Source organism: Garra rufa, chromosome 3, assembly GCF_049309525.1.
Source record: "Garra rufa chromosome 3, GarRuf1.0, whole genome shotgun sequence".
NCBI classification, from domain to species: domain Eukaryota; kingdom Metazoa; phylum Chordata; class Actinopteri; order Cypriniformes; family Cyprinidae; genus Garra; species Garra rufa.
This window is the reverse complement of record NC_133363.1, coordinates 3,772,920-3,787,183: the sequence shown is the minus strand read 5'-3', so window position 1 is coordinate 3,787,183 and position 14,264 is coordinate 3,772,920. Positions and strand designations below refer to the sequence as shown.

Sequence of the window (14,264 nt, the reverse complement as noted above, 5' to 3'; positions counted from 1 at the left end):
AAGAAAATCATTTTTTGCAGTGTTCTAATATGCTTATTTATTATCAGTGCTGGAAACAGTTGTGTTGCTTAATATTTTTCAAGATTCTTTGATGAAAAAAAGTTAAAAGGAACAGTGTTTATTTAAAATAGACATCTTTTCTAACAATATACACTACTGTTCAAAAGTTTGGGGTAAATTTTTGAAAGAAATTATTACTTTTATTCAGCTTGGATGTGTTATTGATCAAAAGTGATAGCAAAGACTTATATTGTTAGAAAAGATTTGTATTTTGAATAAATGCTGTTTTTTTTTTTTTACTTCAAAGTTAAAAAGAATCCTGAAAAAAGTATCACAGGTTCCAAAAAAATAACTGTTGCCAACATAGATAATAAATAAATCAGCATATTAGAATGATTTCTTAAGGATCATGTGACTCTGAAGACCGGAGTAATGGTTGATGAAAATTCAGCTTTGTATCACAGGAAAAATAAATATTTTTATATATATTAAAATAAAAAACATTGTTTTAGATTGTAATAACATTTTGCAGTATTATAGTTTTTTAAATAAATGCAGTCTTGATTAGCGTAAGAGATTACAAGCCTTACTGATCCCAAACTTTTAAACAGCAGAAAAAAAAATATTTATCCTGAATGGCAAGTCCTTAAAGAGGAAAAAGAAAAAAACATGGAAGTCCATTTTCACCAAGGGATATATAATAAAAAGTTTGACTTCTTATCTCACAATTCTGAATTCATATATCACAATTCTTTCTTTTTTCCCCCTCTTTTTTCCATTTTGTCTAAGTTAAATATGAGTTATAATGTTGCAGTTGTAACTTTATTTCTCTAAATTGCAAGTTTACATCTCACATCTCTGATTTTATAGCTTGTTATTAAGTTTATATCATCAGTTATGAAAAAAGTCACAATTGCCAGATGTGAACTTATATCATGCAATTGTTAGAAAAAAGTCAGAATTAAGTCACACCTTTTTTATTTTATTTTATGGCAAGTCCTTAAAGTAGAAAAAACTATGGAAGTCCATTTCCACCATGGGATATTAAAAAAAGTTTGACTTATTATCTCACAATTATGAGTTTATATATCACAATCCTTTATTATTCTTTTTTTCTTTTTTTCTTTTTCTCGCGTATTTTTTCTCAGAACTATGAGATAGAAACTTACAATTGTGAATTATAATGTTGCAACTGTAACTTTATTTTTCTAAATTGTGTATTTCCATCCCACAGCTCTGACTTTATAACTTGCAATTGCAAGTTTATATCATACAATTCTGAAAAAAGTCACAATTGCCAAATGTAAACTTATTTGCAATTGTAGATTGTCATGTAATTGTCATGCAATTGTTAGAAAAAAAGTCAGAATTAAATCACAATTATCTTTTTTTAATATTATTTCAGTAGCAGAAACAAGCTTCCATAAAAGGACTGTAGAAGTCAAATGAGCTGCGAAAGCTAAATTTAAAGATCCATTCTCTCTTGTCCTTGTAGTTTCTGAAATGGTTAGGTTTTGATCAGGTAAGATTTCTCTCTGTGCAGTAAATACCTGTAATTATTCACAATAATCTATGTAGAGCAATTCATGTTATGAGGACTTAAAAACACTTAGTTTCTATGGCAATGCTATGGCAACGGTGAAACGTATCTATATGCGGCTTTACTAAAACAAAACTCTGGCAAATAGCAAAAAATAGCTGTTTTTCGAAAACATATTCCATGATGAAAACTCTTAAAAACTGTGTTTCTGTGTTGCGTGTGGACACGTGGAAATCATTTAGGTATATAGTGATGCTGTGAACACACAGTATTTAAAAGTTTTTAAATACTGCGAACAGGAATATAACAGCAATGTGGGAATGCTGTATACAAAATCTCCTGTAGAAAATGCCTTTTTTGTTCTACTTCTGTGCTGAAAGTGTGTTTAATGTGAGCTGTGAACAATCAGAGCTGAAAAATACCTGAGATTTTTACAAAAAACTATAAAACGGCTATCAAACTACATGCTCGACGCATTGAGCTCTGTTGCTTATGCAGTTCAAGTTTTCCACAAGTCCACAGGCGTTACATACTTTTATACAGTTGAGGTCAAAATTTTACATCCCCCTTTCAGAATCTGTAAAATGTTAATTATTTGACCAAAATAAGAGGTTAAACTGCCTTCAGGTTCCACAAATTCTTTGGTTTTTCAGCATTTTTGTGTATTTGAACACTTTCCAACAATGACTGTATGATTTTGAGATCTTTTCACATTGAGGACAACTGAGGGACTCATATGCAACTATTACAGAAGGTTCAAACGCTCACTGATGCTCCAGAACAATAATAATAAAAAAAAAACTTGCATTAAGAAGTGGGAGGGGGGGGGGGTGTTTGAGTGGTTGAGTGAGTGTTTGAACCTTCTGTAATAGTTGCATATGAGTCCCTCAGTTGTCCTCAGTCTGAAAAGATGGATCTCAAAATCATACTGTCATTGGAAAGGGTTTAAATACACAAAAATGCTGGAAAACTTATCAGAAGAACAGCAGGCAGTTTAACTGTTCAGGACAAACAAGGGACTCGTGAACAACTATCACTAAACAAAAAAAACACAGCTGTGGATCATTCAGGTAGCAACACAGTATTAAGAATCAAGGAATGTAAACTTTTAAAGTGGGTCATTTTTATAAATTCAACTATTATTTGCTCTTGTGGACTATATGTAAACATCTTTTATATGAAATATCTTATTCAGGTCAGTACTCAATAATCAATAACATGCAGTTTGTATGATCCCTCTTATTTTGTTAAAAAAAATTAACATTTTGCAGATTCTGAAAGGGGATGTACACTTTTGACCTCGACTGTATGCAAAAGCTTGGTAAAAAGTTTCAATTGGTTTGTTCAATGCTAAAGATATCTTCATGTTTTACTCTATGACATAAAATACATCAGTAATGCACTAATATATGTAATAGCACTACACATGTTGTCAAGAGCATTAAATGTCTAATTTATCTAACAGATAAATTAATCTATGTATTAGTCACAACCACTTTTTTTCATAATTGCATTTTTTCAAACAATGAGACATTTGTTGGAAGCTTATTGTTGGTGACACTGAAGTAGTGTGAGCATTTAGTTTGTTTATAGTGTACATTTAGCTTTTATTATCTAGAGATTGATTGCTTTCATTTGTGAAGATCTTTATGATGAACATAATGTGCGAGAATCAGGGGCGCCGCTCGCAATTTTGGGCCCTATGACAAAATATGAGTTTGGGCCCCCCCTCCCACACCAAAGCAGATCTCTGGGGGCCCCTAAAGGGCATGGGCCCTTAGAATCGTCCTAACTTACCCATGCCCCCCCCCCCCCACCCCTTAGCGGCGCCCCTGGCGAGAATCATAAACCTTTGCTTATTTTCTGTAATAATGCAAAAGTCAATGGGAAATCCTAATGGATTTTTGTCAAAGGAACCAGGATTGGCCTACAAAAATACATCATCAATTGCCAATTAAGTGTTTTTTTCAAACAGACATCCATTCAATTAGTCAGTTTTATCCCACTCACTAAGAGACTCTATTCCTCTTGAAATCATATACACAACATAAAACACACGCACTCACTGTAAGTAGATTGAGCAAGTCTGTGTTGGCCTCGATGTTAGGAGGATTGTTCTGCACTAGGGCCAATTCCTGCAGGATGGCATAGAGTTGCTGAGTTTTAGTCAAGTTGACGCGAGTCTTCTGTGGGTCTGTCCAGTCCGACAAAGCGACATGAACAGCTATCAAGTCCTTGAGGTTAACAGCCAGGATTGGGAATCGGAAACCAGTGCACTCCGCGAATCGCCGCCGGTATTGACTGTAGTTTCCAAATGACGTCAACATGTCCAACAAACCGTTAAAGATCTGAAAGAGACATTCAGTTTAAAATAATGGTGTTGATCTTACAGTGGGGAAATTATTTAATCCCCTGCTGATTTTGCCCACTGACTTAGAAATGATCAGTCTATCATTTTAATGGTAGGTGTATTTAAACAGTGAGAGACAGAAAATCCACAAAAAATCCAGAACAATGCATTTAAAAAAAAAGTTACATTTTAATGAGTGAAATACGTATTTGATCCCCTATCAATCAGCAAGATTGACTTCCAGGTATCTTTTATACAGTTATCAAGCACTCGCTTAAAGGGGTAATCGGATGTCCATTTTCCACAAGTTGATATGATTCTTTAGGCTCTTAATGAGAAGTCTATAACATAAGTTGGTTAAAATTTCTCAATGGTAGTGTAAAAAAGCACTCTTTTTACCTTGTCAAAATCAGCCTTTTTTAAAGCAAGCTATTCTGTTGCATGTTCCTTTAAATGCTAATGAGCTCTGCCCACCCCGCCCCTCTCTGCTATGGAAGGACGAGCCGTAATGTTTACTTTAGCTGCATTTAGGTGCATTTAGCTGCGCAACTTGCTAACCAAAACATTTTTAAGAAAGGCCATTTGCAAAGATGCATAAAAACCCCTTATACTCACTTCTGCTGTGGGTGAAGCTGCATCACGAATGATTCGCACGAACATAGACGCATATGTAGATTGGGATCGGCACTGTCCTTTCAAAAACGAAAGTGTTGTTAATCCTCTGCGTCTTCAACGGCTCAGATGTCGGGAGTAAATGACTACTGCTATGTTCATTATTACGTCCAACAACAGAACACCTCAATCGCTCAATTAGAGTCTTCCTAAGCACCTGAGTCACACAATGGTGATCTGAGACGGACTGTTTCAGCTCAGTGAGGACGGGTCTAAGGTAAGGCGCTCATGTCAATCAACTATCCAGGGAGTGGCCTCTGTCTGCGTGTCGTCACACCCACAAGAAGCTGAGAGTGACCTGATTTTAAAAAGGAGATATTACTTTAATACTTTAAAAAAATATCACTGGCTGAATTTTTATCATTGTAGGGTGGTTGTGTACACAAACTGCCAACACACATTAATGTTCAAATAACATGTAAAAGTGAGTTTTGCATCCGTTGACCCCTTTAAAGGGAGTGCTCCTAATCTCAGCTTGTTACCTCTACAAAAGACACCTGTCCACAGAAGCAATCAATTAATCAGGTTCCCAAAAAGCTGTCGAAGGATGTCATCGCCAAGCACTTTTTCGCTTATTCGAAAATAAAAGAAACACAAAATAACTGTCAATCTCGCTCTGTCACGCAACCACCAGGACCGTCAGATTCATCTTCTGCACCTGCACTATCACCAAACACCAAACACCAAACACCAAACACCCCATCTCTAACCACCTTCACCTGCCGCTCATCATCATACTCCCTGCATAAAAGCTCTGGACATTCATTCCCTCGTTGTCTGTTCTACACGCTAGCTACCGCACTCATTCCCGTTCCTCTGCTAAAAGCCTATTACCAGTCTCCCAGTTTGACCATCTGAATCTGTTTCTTTTTCTTATTTACCAAACATTCTGTTTGTTGGGTCTATCTCTGTTCTACGCGTACCCTTCAATGTAAGTTTTGTTTGTTTCTTCATTTATCTTCTTTTCTTTTAGTTATGATGTATTGAGAAGTTCGCTGAACTGTGTTTTGTTGAAACTTTTCATTAAAACCTCGTTCAGTTTCCTAACCTCCTCTCCGTCTATCAGTTGGTCTCGTGACACCCTCGGTCTGGGTCTCCATTCAAGATCTCACCTCGTGGAGTTTCCATGATCATGAGAACAGTGAAGAATCAGCCCAGAACTACACAGGAGGACCTTGTCAATGATTTCAAGACAACTGGGACTATAGTCACCAAGAAAACAATTGGTAACACACTACGCCGTGATGGACTGAAATCCTGCAGCGCCCGCAAGGTCCCCCTGCTCAAGAAAGCACATGTACAGCCCATCTGAAGTTTGCCAACGAACATCTGAATGATTCAGAGGAGAACTGGGTGAAAGTGTTGTGGTCAGATGAGACTAAATTCGAGCTCTTTGGCATCAACTCAACTCGGTGTGCTGCCTATGATCCCAAGAACACCATCCTCACTGTCAAACTTAGAGCTGGAAACATTATTCTTTGGGGTGTTTTTCTGCACCGCATCAAAGGGACGATGGACAGGGCCCAAATCTTGGTTGAGAACCTCCTTCCCTCATTGGAAATGGGTCGTGGATGGGTATTCCAGCATGACAATGGCCTAAAACACATGGCCAAGGCAACAAAGTGGCTCAAGAAGAAGCACATGAAGGTCCAGGAGTGGCCTATCCAGTCTCCAGACCTTAATCCCATAGAAAATCTGTGGAGGGAGCTAAAGGTTCGAGTTGCTAAACGTCAGCCTCAAAACCTTAATGACTTGGAGAGGATCTGCAAATCCCTCTTGAGATATGTGCAAACCTTGTGGCCAACTACAAGAAATGTCTGACCTCTGTGATTGCCAACAAGGGTTTTGCCACCAAGTACGAAGTCATGTTCTGCGAAGGGGTCAAATATTATTTCACTCATTAAAATGCAAATCAATTTATAACTTTTTTGAAATGCGTTTTCTGGATTTGTTTTGTTGTTTTTCTGTCTCTCACTGTTAAAATGAACATACCATTAAAATTATAGACTGGCCAATTTTTTGTCAGTGGGCAAATGTACAAAATCAGCAGGGGAAGAAATCATTATTTTCCCCACTGTATATAGGTTACATGAGACAGGTGTTGTACTGCTTAAGTTACTTATCACTAAAGTATCTAAAAAAGCTGTGCTCAGGTTGTAAGATGCTGATAAACGGTGAGACACAGTACAACTAACGAATAATTATAGACAGAATACAAGAACACGTTTAAATGTCCACTGAGCAAAATCTGTCTTGAGATTTGTTGGGTCTAATTTATAGGTTACATGTAACAGGGGACAGGAGTTGTATGTACCTTATTGGTTTCGTTGCTGATGTGTGCCTGTGTCTCCTTCAGCCTAGAGATGGAGCTGTTATTGAGACCCCCGACCACCGCCATCAGCGTGTTGAAATTCTGCAGCTGTAGTAGTTTCTACAGAGCGTGAATTAGTGAGAGAAAAAAAGAGATGATTAAGTTAATATTTAATCAAATTAATAATACTTCTCAAACACATTCATGCTATTAGGAGGCTCTGAGCGATTCAGTGTCTGCAAATTAACAAATTCTTTATGCAAGCAGCAATTTTTTTATTTATTTAGTTTAGTGAATATTAGTGTTGAGGGTAAGGCTTTACAAGTAATGCAAGTTACTTACTAAAATCACTTTTTCCAAGTAACGCATTACTTTTTAATTGACAAGAAAATAAGAGTTTCTTTTTCAAATAAGTAACTCCAGTAACTTTTTCCCCCATTTATTGATTAAAAGCTCTCCTGTCCCCATGTTGAGAGAAATCGTGAGTAAGATGTTACTTTAGTTCTAGAATAAATGTCAACCTGCATTAATTCATCTCACTCACTAAAAAACAGATACAGTATTCCTCAAAATGAATAAAAACACTGAAATTCAATGCAAACCTGCAAAAATTAAATATGTTAAATAATATTAATATCCTTTATGTATTTAATCCCATTTTATTATCCAATGTCTTTGCTGCCGACCTTCGACGATCCAATTCGTCCATACTAATAAGCAAAAATTACTCAAAATAATCTAACATTTGTTTTCCTTTTTTTTTATTGCTGAAGAGTTGAATTTTTTTTTTCTTCTGCGGTCTACTGTACAGATGTCAATTTACTTTTCTCTGAGCCTGAGGTTTTGGTGTGAAAAGGCTTTTACATTTGCCAAAAATATAACTTTTTATATTAAAAACAAACAAGCAAGCCCTGGCCAGATTTAACAAGTAACGCAAAAGTAACAATGCATTACTTTCCATAAAAAGAAACCAAGTCATGTAGTTAGTTGCTTTTTTAGAGAGTAACTCAATATTGTAATGCATTACTTTTAAAAGTAACTTTCCTCAACACTGTTGTGTTGTGTCTACTAACTTCTGTTGTATGTTTGGTAAAATTTAAAATGGATCATTATTACAGTCACTCAGATTTACAAATTTCATTTAGAAATTGCTAGTAAATTCCACAAATAATTACAAACAGCAGAAACACACTCACCGCAAAAAATGCATTTCTTACTTGTATTTTTTGTCTCGTTTCCAGCCAAATTATTTACAAATTCTCGAATCAAGAAGAATTTTCTAGACAAGTAAAAACGAGTGTCTTGTTTTCAGAAAAAACTAGTTAAAATTACATGTGTTTTTGCTTAAAACAAGCTAAATAATCTGCCAATGGGGGTAAGCAAAATAATCTTGTTTTCTGTTTGAAACAAGATTTTTTTCTTACCCCATTGGCAGATTATTTGGCTTGTCCCCTAAATATGCTTCTAGCCTGCTTTTAGGAGGAGGACGGAAAGAGTATTTTAAAGAAAAAGGAAAAGTCAATATGAAAAGGAATTGGGCAGGAAACCTAAAGCGGTAGTCAAAGTGATATTTTGGAAGAGGAAGAGCTCAGGGGCCCATAAGAAGGAAGAGAACAAGGGATCATCAGGAGGAACGAGAGCAGGGGGTGATGGAGCCCCACTGCGCTTCTGAAAAATTCAAAGAGAAGAAAAGTCACATGGGTCTAGCTGTCATTGTACTAAAGGTCTACACCTGTGTTTTTGTAAGTCTTTGGATTTTCTTTTTTCAAGCTGGATTTTAGCTGACTTGCACTCTGCAGCTGTTGTACTAACAGTTGCCAACCCTATAAATGATCATTTCAACCACATTAAAAAGTCATAGGCCAAAGCATTAACAAGAAAAAAAGCTTTTCAAAGAATAATTTACCCAAAAATGACAATTCTGTCATCATTCACTCTCATGTCGTTCCAAACCTCTATGAGTTCCTTTCTTCTGTTGATCATAAAGCAATTTATTTTGAAGAATGCTGGTAATCAAACAGCTGATGGTAGCCATTGACTTCCATAGTATTTCTTTCCCTACTATGGAAGTCAATGGGGACCAAAAAACTATTTGGTTCTTCAAAATATCTTCCTTTGTGTTCAGCATGAGAAGGAAACTCATGAGAGAGTGAGTAACTTATGACAAAATTTTATTTTTGAGGTGTTTATGTGCTTACTGTACATTAAAATTAATAATTTAATATTACACATTGTGTACAGTACATACATGTTTTACATTGTACACAGAAAAAATTGTGTAGAAACAATTTTCACTCATCGCTAGTAAAATTCACATTTAATTAAATAGCAACACATGATTTAAACATGAAGTTTTGAAGACTGAAATAGTATTTTCTTGTAAATGTACTTTTTTTTAGAGATGCTCCGATCTGTCTTTTTCTCCTCAGATTTTTTTTTTTTGTCATTTAAATAAATGTAGAATTGATATATCTCTGTGTGTGGAACTGATAATCATCCTTTCACAATCTACTAAATACAGACTATTTAATTAGAAAGAAAAATTAAATAAACAGGAAATATGAAAAAAATATATGTATATTAATAATCGATGACAAAAAAAATATATATATATATTTTTTTACCTACAAAAATCAGTGCACAATAATTTTAGAAATCCAAACATTATTTTATGGGGAACAAATAAAAGTGTTGCACTAAATCTGGTAAAATGTTACACATTGCTATTTCACTGCAAAAAAAAAATGCTTTTCTTACTTAGACTTTGTTTTGTTTCCAGCAAAAAAAAAAAATCTAAAAATTCTTAAATCAAGAAGGATTTTCTAGATGAGTAAAAATTATTGTCTTGTTTTCAGAAAAAAACTAGTCAAAATTAAGTGTGCTTTTGGTTGAAACAAGAAAATAATCTTACCCCCAACGGGCTAAGAAAAATAATCTTGTTTTCTGTTTGAAATAAGATTTTGTTTTGGTTATTTAAACAGTAAGTTCAATGTACCCAACAATTTTTTGACAGAAGAACACACTGCAAAAAATGCCTTTCTTACTAAGATTTTTTGTCTTGTTTCCTGCCAAAATATCAAAAAATTCTTAAATCAAGAAGGATTTTCTAGACAAGTAAAAATGAATGTCTTATTTTCAGAAAAAACAAGTCAAAATTAAGTGTGTTTTTGCTTGAAACAAGCAAAATAATCTGCCAATGGGGTAAGAAAAATAATCTTGTTTTCTGTTTGAAATAAGATTTTTTTTCTTACCCCAGTGGCAGATTATTTTGCTTGTTCTAAGAAAAAATAACTTAATTTTGGCTTGTTTTTTCTGAAAACAAGAAAATTAGTTTTACTCGTCTAGAAAATCCTTCTTGATTTAAGAATTTTTAGATATTTTGGCTGGAAACAAGACAAAAATTCTAAGTAAGAAAAGCATTTTTTGCAGTGCAGTACATACATTAGATGCCTAATGTATAATAGGACTAAGTTACAGTAGCTTTCCTGACCTGTGCAACCTGTATGAAGTGTGCGATCACAGCGGCTCTCTGCGGTGCGGTGGGTTTACTCAGAACCATCAGCTGGATCCACTGCGAGACGCTGTTAAAGAGGGTAATAAACCTCTCCAGGATGGGGTTATCTACTGTACAGCCGTGCATTACAAAACTGTGGTAATCCTGAAACTGAAACATGTAAAACAAATGGTCACAGATCACAAGTGAGTAATATATTCATTATAAATTTATCACAGATGACAAAAACACGTTCTACACTGCAAAAAAAAAAAAAAAAAAAAATGATTTTCTTACTTAGATTTTTTTGTCTTGCTTCCAGCCAAAATATCTAAAAATTCCTAAATGAAGAAGGATTTTCTAGACGAGTAAAAAACAAGTCAAAATTAAGTATGTTTTTGCTTGAAACGGGATTTTTTTTTCTTACCCCATTGGCAGATTATTATAACTTTCTTGTTTTTTCTGAAAACAAGAAAGTTTTTGCTTAGAACAAGCAAAATAATCTGCCAATGGGGTAAGAAAAAAAAATCCCGTTTCAAGCAAAAACATACTTAATTTTGACTTGTTTTTTCGAAAACAAGACAATATTTTTTACTCGTCTAGAAAATCCTTCTTGATTTAAGATTTTTTTTAGATATTTTGGCTGAAAACAAGACAAAAAAATCTAAGTAAGAAAAGCATTTTTTGCAGTGTAACAACACTTTTCTAGCATTCATTGTGAAATTTCTGAACATTCTCTGAATAAAAGTCCTGAAAATGCTTTTGTAAATGTACTATATTTTAGTACATTTACCAGACTGAAGTTTGGTTTCTTTTTTAAGACACTTGGCAGATTATTGCTGAACTGAAAAAAGTTTAAAAAGTTAAACTAAAGTTATTGAAGTCTATGTTTATTTTGGAAATTACTATTTTATTTACATTTTAAATGAAAAATATATTTTCCAAAACATGTTTTACTCTAAAACTGCAAGAAAATCAATGCCATAAATCTAAACATAAATCTGTGTTCCACAATTGTGGTTGATATCTTAAAAAAATATATTTTTTTGTTTGGGCGGAACAAAAGTGTGACTATTTTTTTTTTTTCATAGGAATTTAACCTTTTTGAATCATGTACATGATTTTTATTACTAAGTACAATTCTGATAAAGTAAAGAAAAGAAGAAGAAAAATGACCGAACAACACCCAGAGGATTATACGCAAACATATGCACTCAACTGCATATCCAGGATTGTATTATTATATGTGGTGACTCATTATCATCAAGTACTTAATATAAGATAAAAATAAATGCATCAGCTTAGCACTCCACCCAGATATGACAGTCACATTTCAGCACTTTTAGATCATAATTAGAACATTATTTGATCTATTTCTATCTCTTGTGAAATTCTAAGGAAAATTAGAGCACTTTGACTCCAACAAAAACAGCAAAACCTGTACCCACAAACATACCATTATCTTGCAAAAGGATTTGTACTCCAGATAGGTCAGATGTTCAGCGAGCTCACAGGGGTCCAGGTGATCAAACAAAAGGGACATTTTTCTCTTTTTTGACATTGATGGAACTCTTTGGGTAACCTGGCGTTTCCATTTATACGAGGGCCTGCAACGGAAAGATATGTTATTTCAGATAGGACTAGTGTTGTTATTGTTGGCAGACGACTAGCATGCTGAAATCTGACAGTGTTGTGCAAGAACATCCTTCATGATAAACTCCCATTTTATCTTCAATTTATTGCTGAAAACTTGTGGAAAGTGCAAAAGTGTAAATAATATTTGAGTGCTACACTATTAAAAATAAAGGTTCTTTAGAAACTTTCACATCAATGGAATCTTTCTGTTACACAAAAGGTCCTTTATAGTGGAAATGGTTCTTTAGATTATGAAAAATTTCTTTGAACTTAGAAAAAAAAAAATCCTTAACGGTTGAATAGAGCAGCCTGGAAGTTATCTTCTTTTTTGGCCCACAGAATTAAAACCCATTTAAACTAGTTGGCGCAGTTTTATAGTTGTCATTTTCCTTAGTACTTTTCTAGATGTTATCCATGTTTTATGTCTCAATGACATGTAAGCAAACAACCAAATAAAGGATTTTAAGACCAAAAGGCATTGACTTCCTTCCTGTCACATGAGGCTGTCAACTTCCTACCCCTACTTCCAGAAACAAAAACAAAAAGGCTGGTTTTAGAGGGGTTTTAGACACTTTCCTAGCTGATCAGACTGGGAGACCAGCTGGAACAACTAGCTAAAACCAGTCTATCCAGCCTAGGAGACCAGCTTAAACCAGCCTGACAAGCCTAGCCAGGCTGGGAGACCAGCTAAAACCAACTACTTCCATCTTAAACCAGCTAAGACCAACCAACCAGCTTAGGCTGGTTTTAGCTGATTATCCACCTTTGTCTTGGGTTTTTGGTTTTAGAGGGGGTTTGGCAACTTTCCTAGTTTGTCTGGCTGGGAGACCAGCTGGAATAACCAGGCCTAGGCAGGTTTTAGCTGTTTTTCACCAGGGCTAGCCAGCCTAAGAGACCAGCAAAAACCAGCCTGACCAGCTTAGCCAGGCTGAGAGACCAGCTTAAACCAACTAAGACCAGCCACCCAGCTTAGGCTGGTTTTAGCTGATAATTCACCTTGGTTTTAGCTGGTCGTAGCTGGTCAGCTGGCTGGTTTTAGAGGGGTTTTTGGCCACTTTCTTGGCTGGACAGGCTGGTAGACCAACTAAAACCAGCTTCTTCCGTCTTAAACCAGAAAAAAACAGTTTAGGCAGTTTTAGCTGGTAATCCACCTTAGACTAAGCTGGTCAGCGGACTGGTGTTAGATGGGTTTTGGCCACTTCCTTCGCTTGTCTGGCTGGGAGACGAGCTGGAACAACAAGCTAAAACCAGCTTGACCAGCCTAGCCAGGCTGGAAGACCAGCTAAAACCAACTACTTCCATCTTAAACCAACTAAGACCAGCCACCCATCTTAGGCCGGTTTTAGCTGATAATTCACCTTGGTCTTAGCTTAGAAGGGTTTTGCCACTTTCTTAGCTGGACAGACTGGGAGACCAACTAAAACCAGCTACTTCTGTCTTAAACTATCTAAAACCAGCAAACAAACCAGTTTAGTAGGGATGCACCGATCCGTATCGGCCGATCACTTGCGCGTTTTGTCAGTAAAGCCGGTTCTGTAATCAGCGGTAAATGCCATCAGGTGCGTGATTTCACGTTGAGCCTTATTTACTACACACAGCCGTTGTTCACTGACGAGCTGCGCACTTTCACACTGATAATGAACATTGATTTGCGCAGCTCGTCGGTAAACAACGGCTGTGTGTAGTATATACGGCTCAACGTGAAATCACGCACCTGATGGCATTTACCGCTGATTAAAGAACCGGCTTTACTGACAAAACGCGCAAGCATGATCGGCCGATTCGTATCGGTGCATCCCTACAGTTTAGGCAGTTTTAGCTGGTAATCCAGCTTAGTTTTAGCTGGTCAGCAGACTGGTGTTAGATGGGTTTTGGCCACTTCCTTCGCTTGTCTGGCTGGGAGACGAGCTGGAAGACCAGCTAAATCCAGCTACTTCCATCTTAAACCAACTAAGACCAGCCACCCATCTTAGGCTGGTTTTAGCTGATAATTAATCTTGGTCTTAGCTGGTCGTAGCTGGTCAGCTGGCTGGTGTTAGATGGGTTTTGCCCACTTTCTTAGCTGGACAGACTGGGAGACCAACTAAAACCAGCTACTTCTGTCTTAAACCAGCTAAAACCAGCAAATCAGTTTAGGCAGTTTTAGCTGGTAATCCATCTTAGTTTTAGCTGGTCAGCAGACTGGTGTTAGATGGGTTTTGGCCACTTCCTTCGCTTGTCTGGCTGGGAGACGAGCTGGAAGACCAGCTAAATCCAGCTACTT

The 14,264-nt window shown here is 36.0% G+C and overlaps 1 protein-coding gene across 2 annotated transcripts in view; it reads right to left on the bottom strand.

Annotated features, from left to right (window-relative positions):
* The window catches only part of LOC141331783 (RAS guanyl-releasing protein 2), a 59,410-nt gene that overhangs the window by 16,941 nt on the left and 28,205 nt on the right, over window positions 1-14,264 (bottom strand). For both annotated transcript variants that reach the window (XM_073836811.1, XM_073836810.1), the window contains exons 7-10: window positions 11,823-11,973; window positions 10,364-10,537; window positions 6,877-6,993; window positions 3,607-3,888 (exon numbers count right to left, since the gene is read on the bottom strand). In XM_073836811.1, coding sequence (XP_073692912.1) covers window positions 3,607-3,888; window positions 6,877-6,993; window positions 10,364-10,537; window positions 11,823-11,973 — 724 coding nt within the window. The remainder of the gene's footprint in view (window positions 1-3,606; window positions 3,889-6,876; window positions 6,994-10,363; window positions 10,538-11,822; window positions 11,974-14,264) is intronic.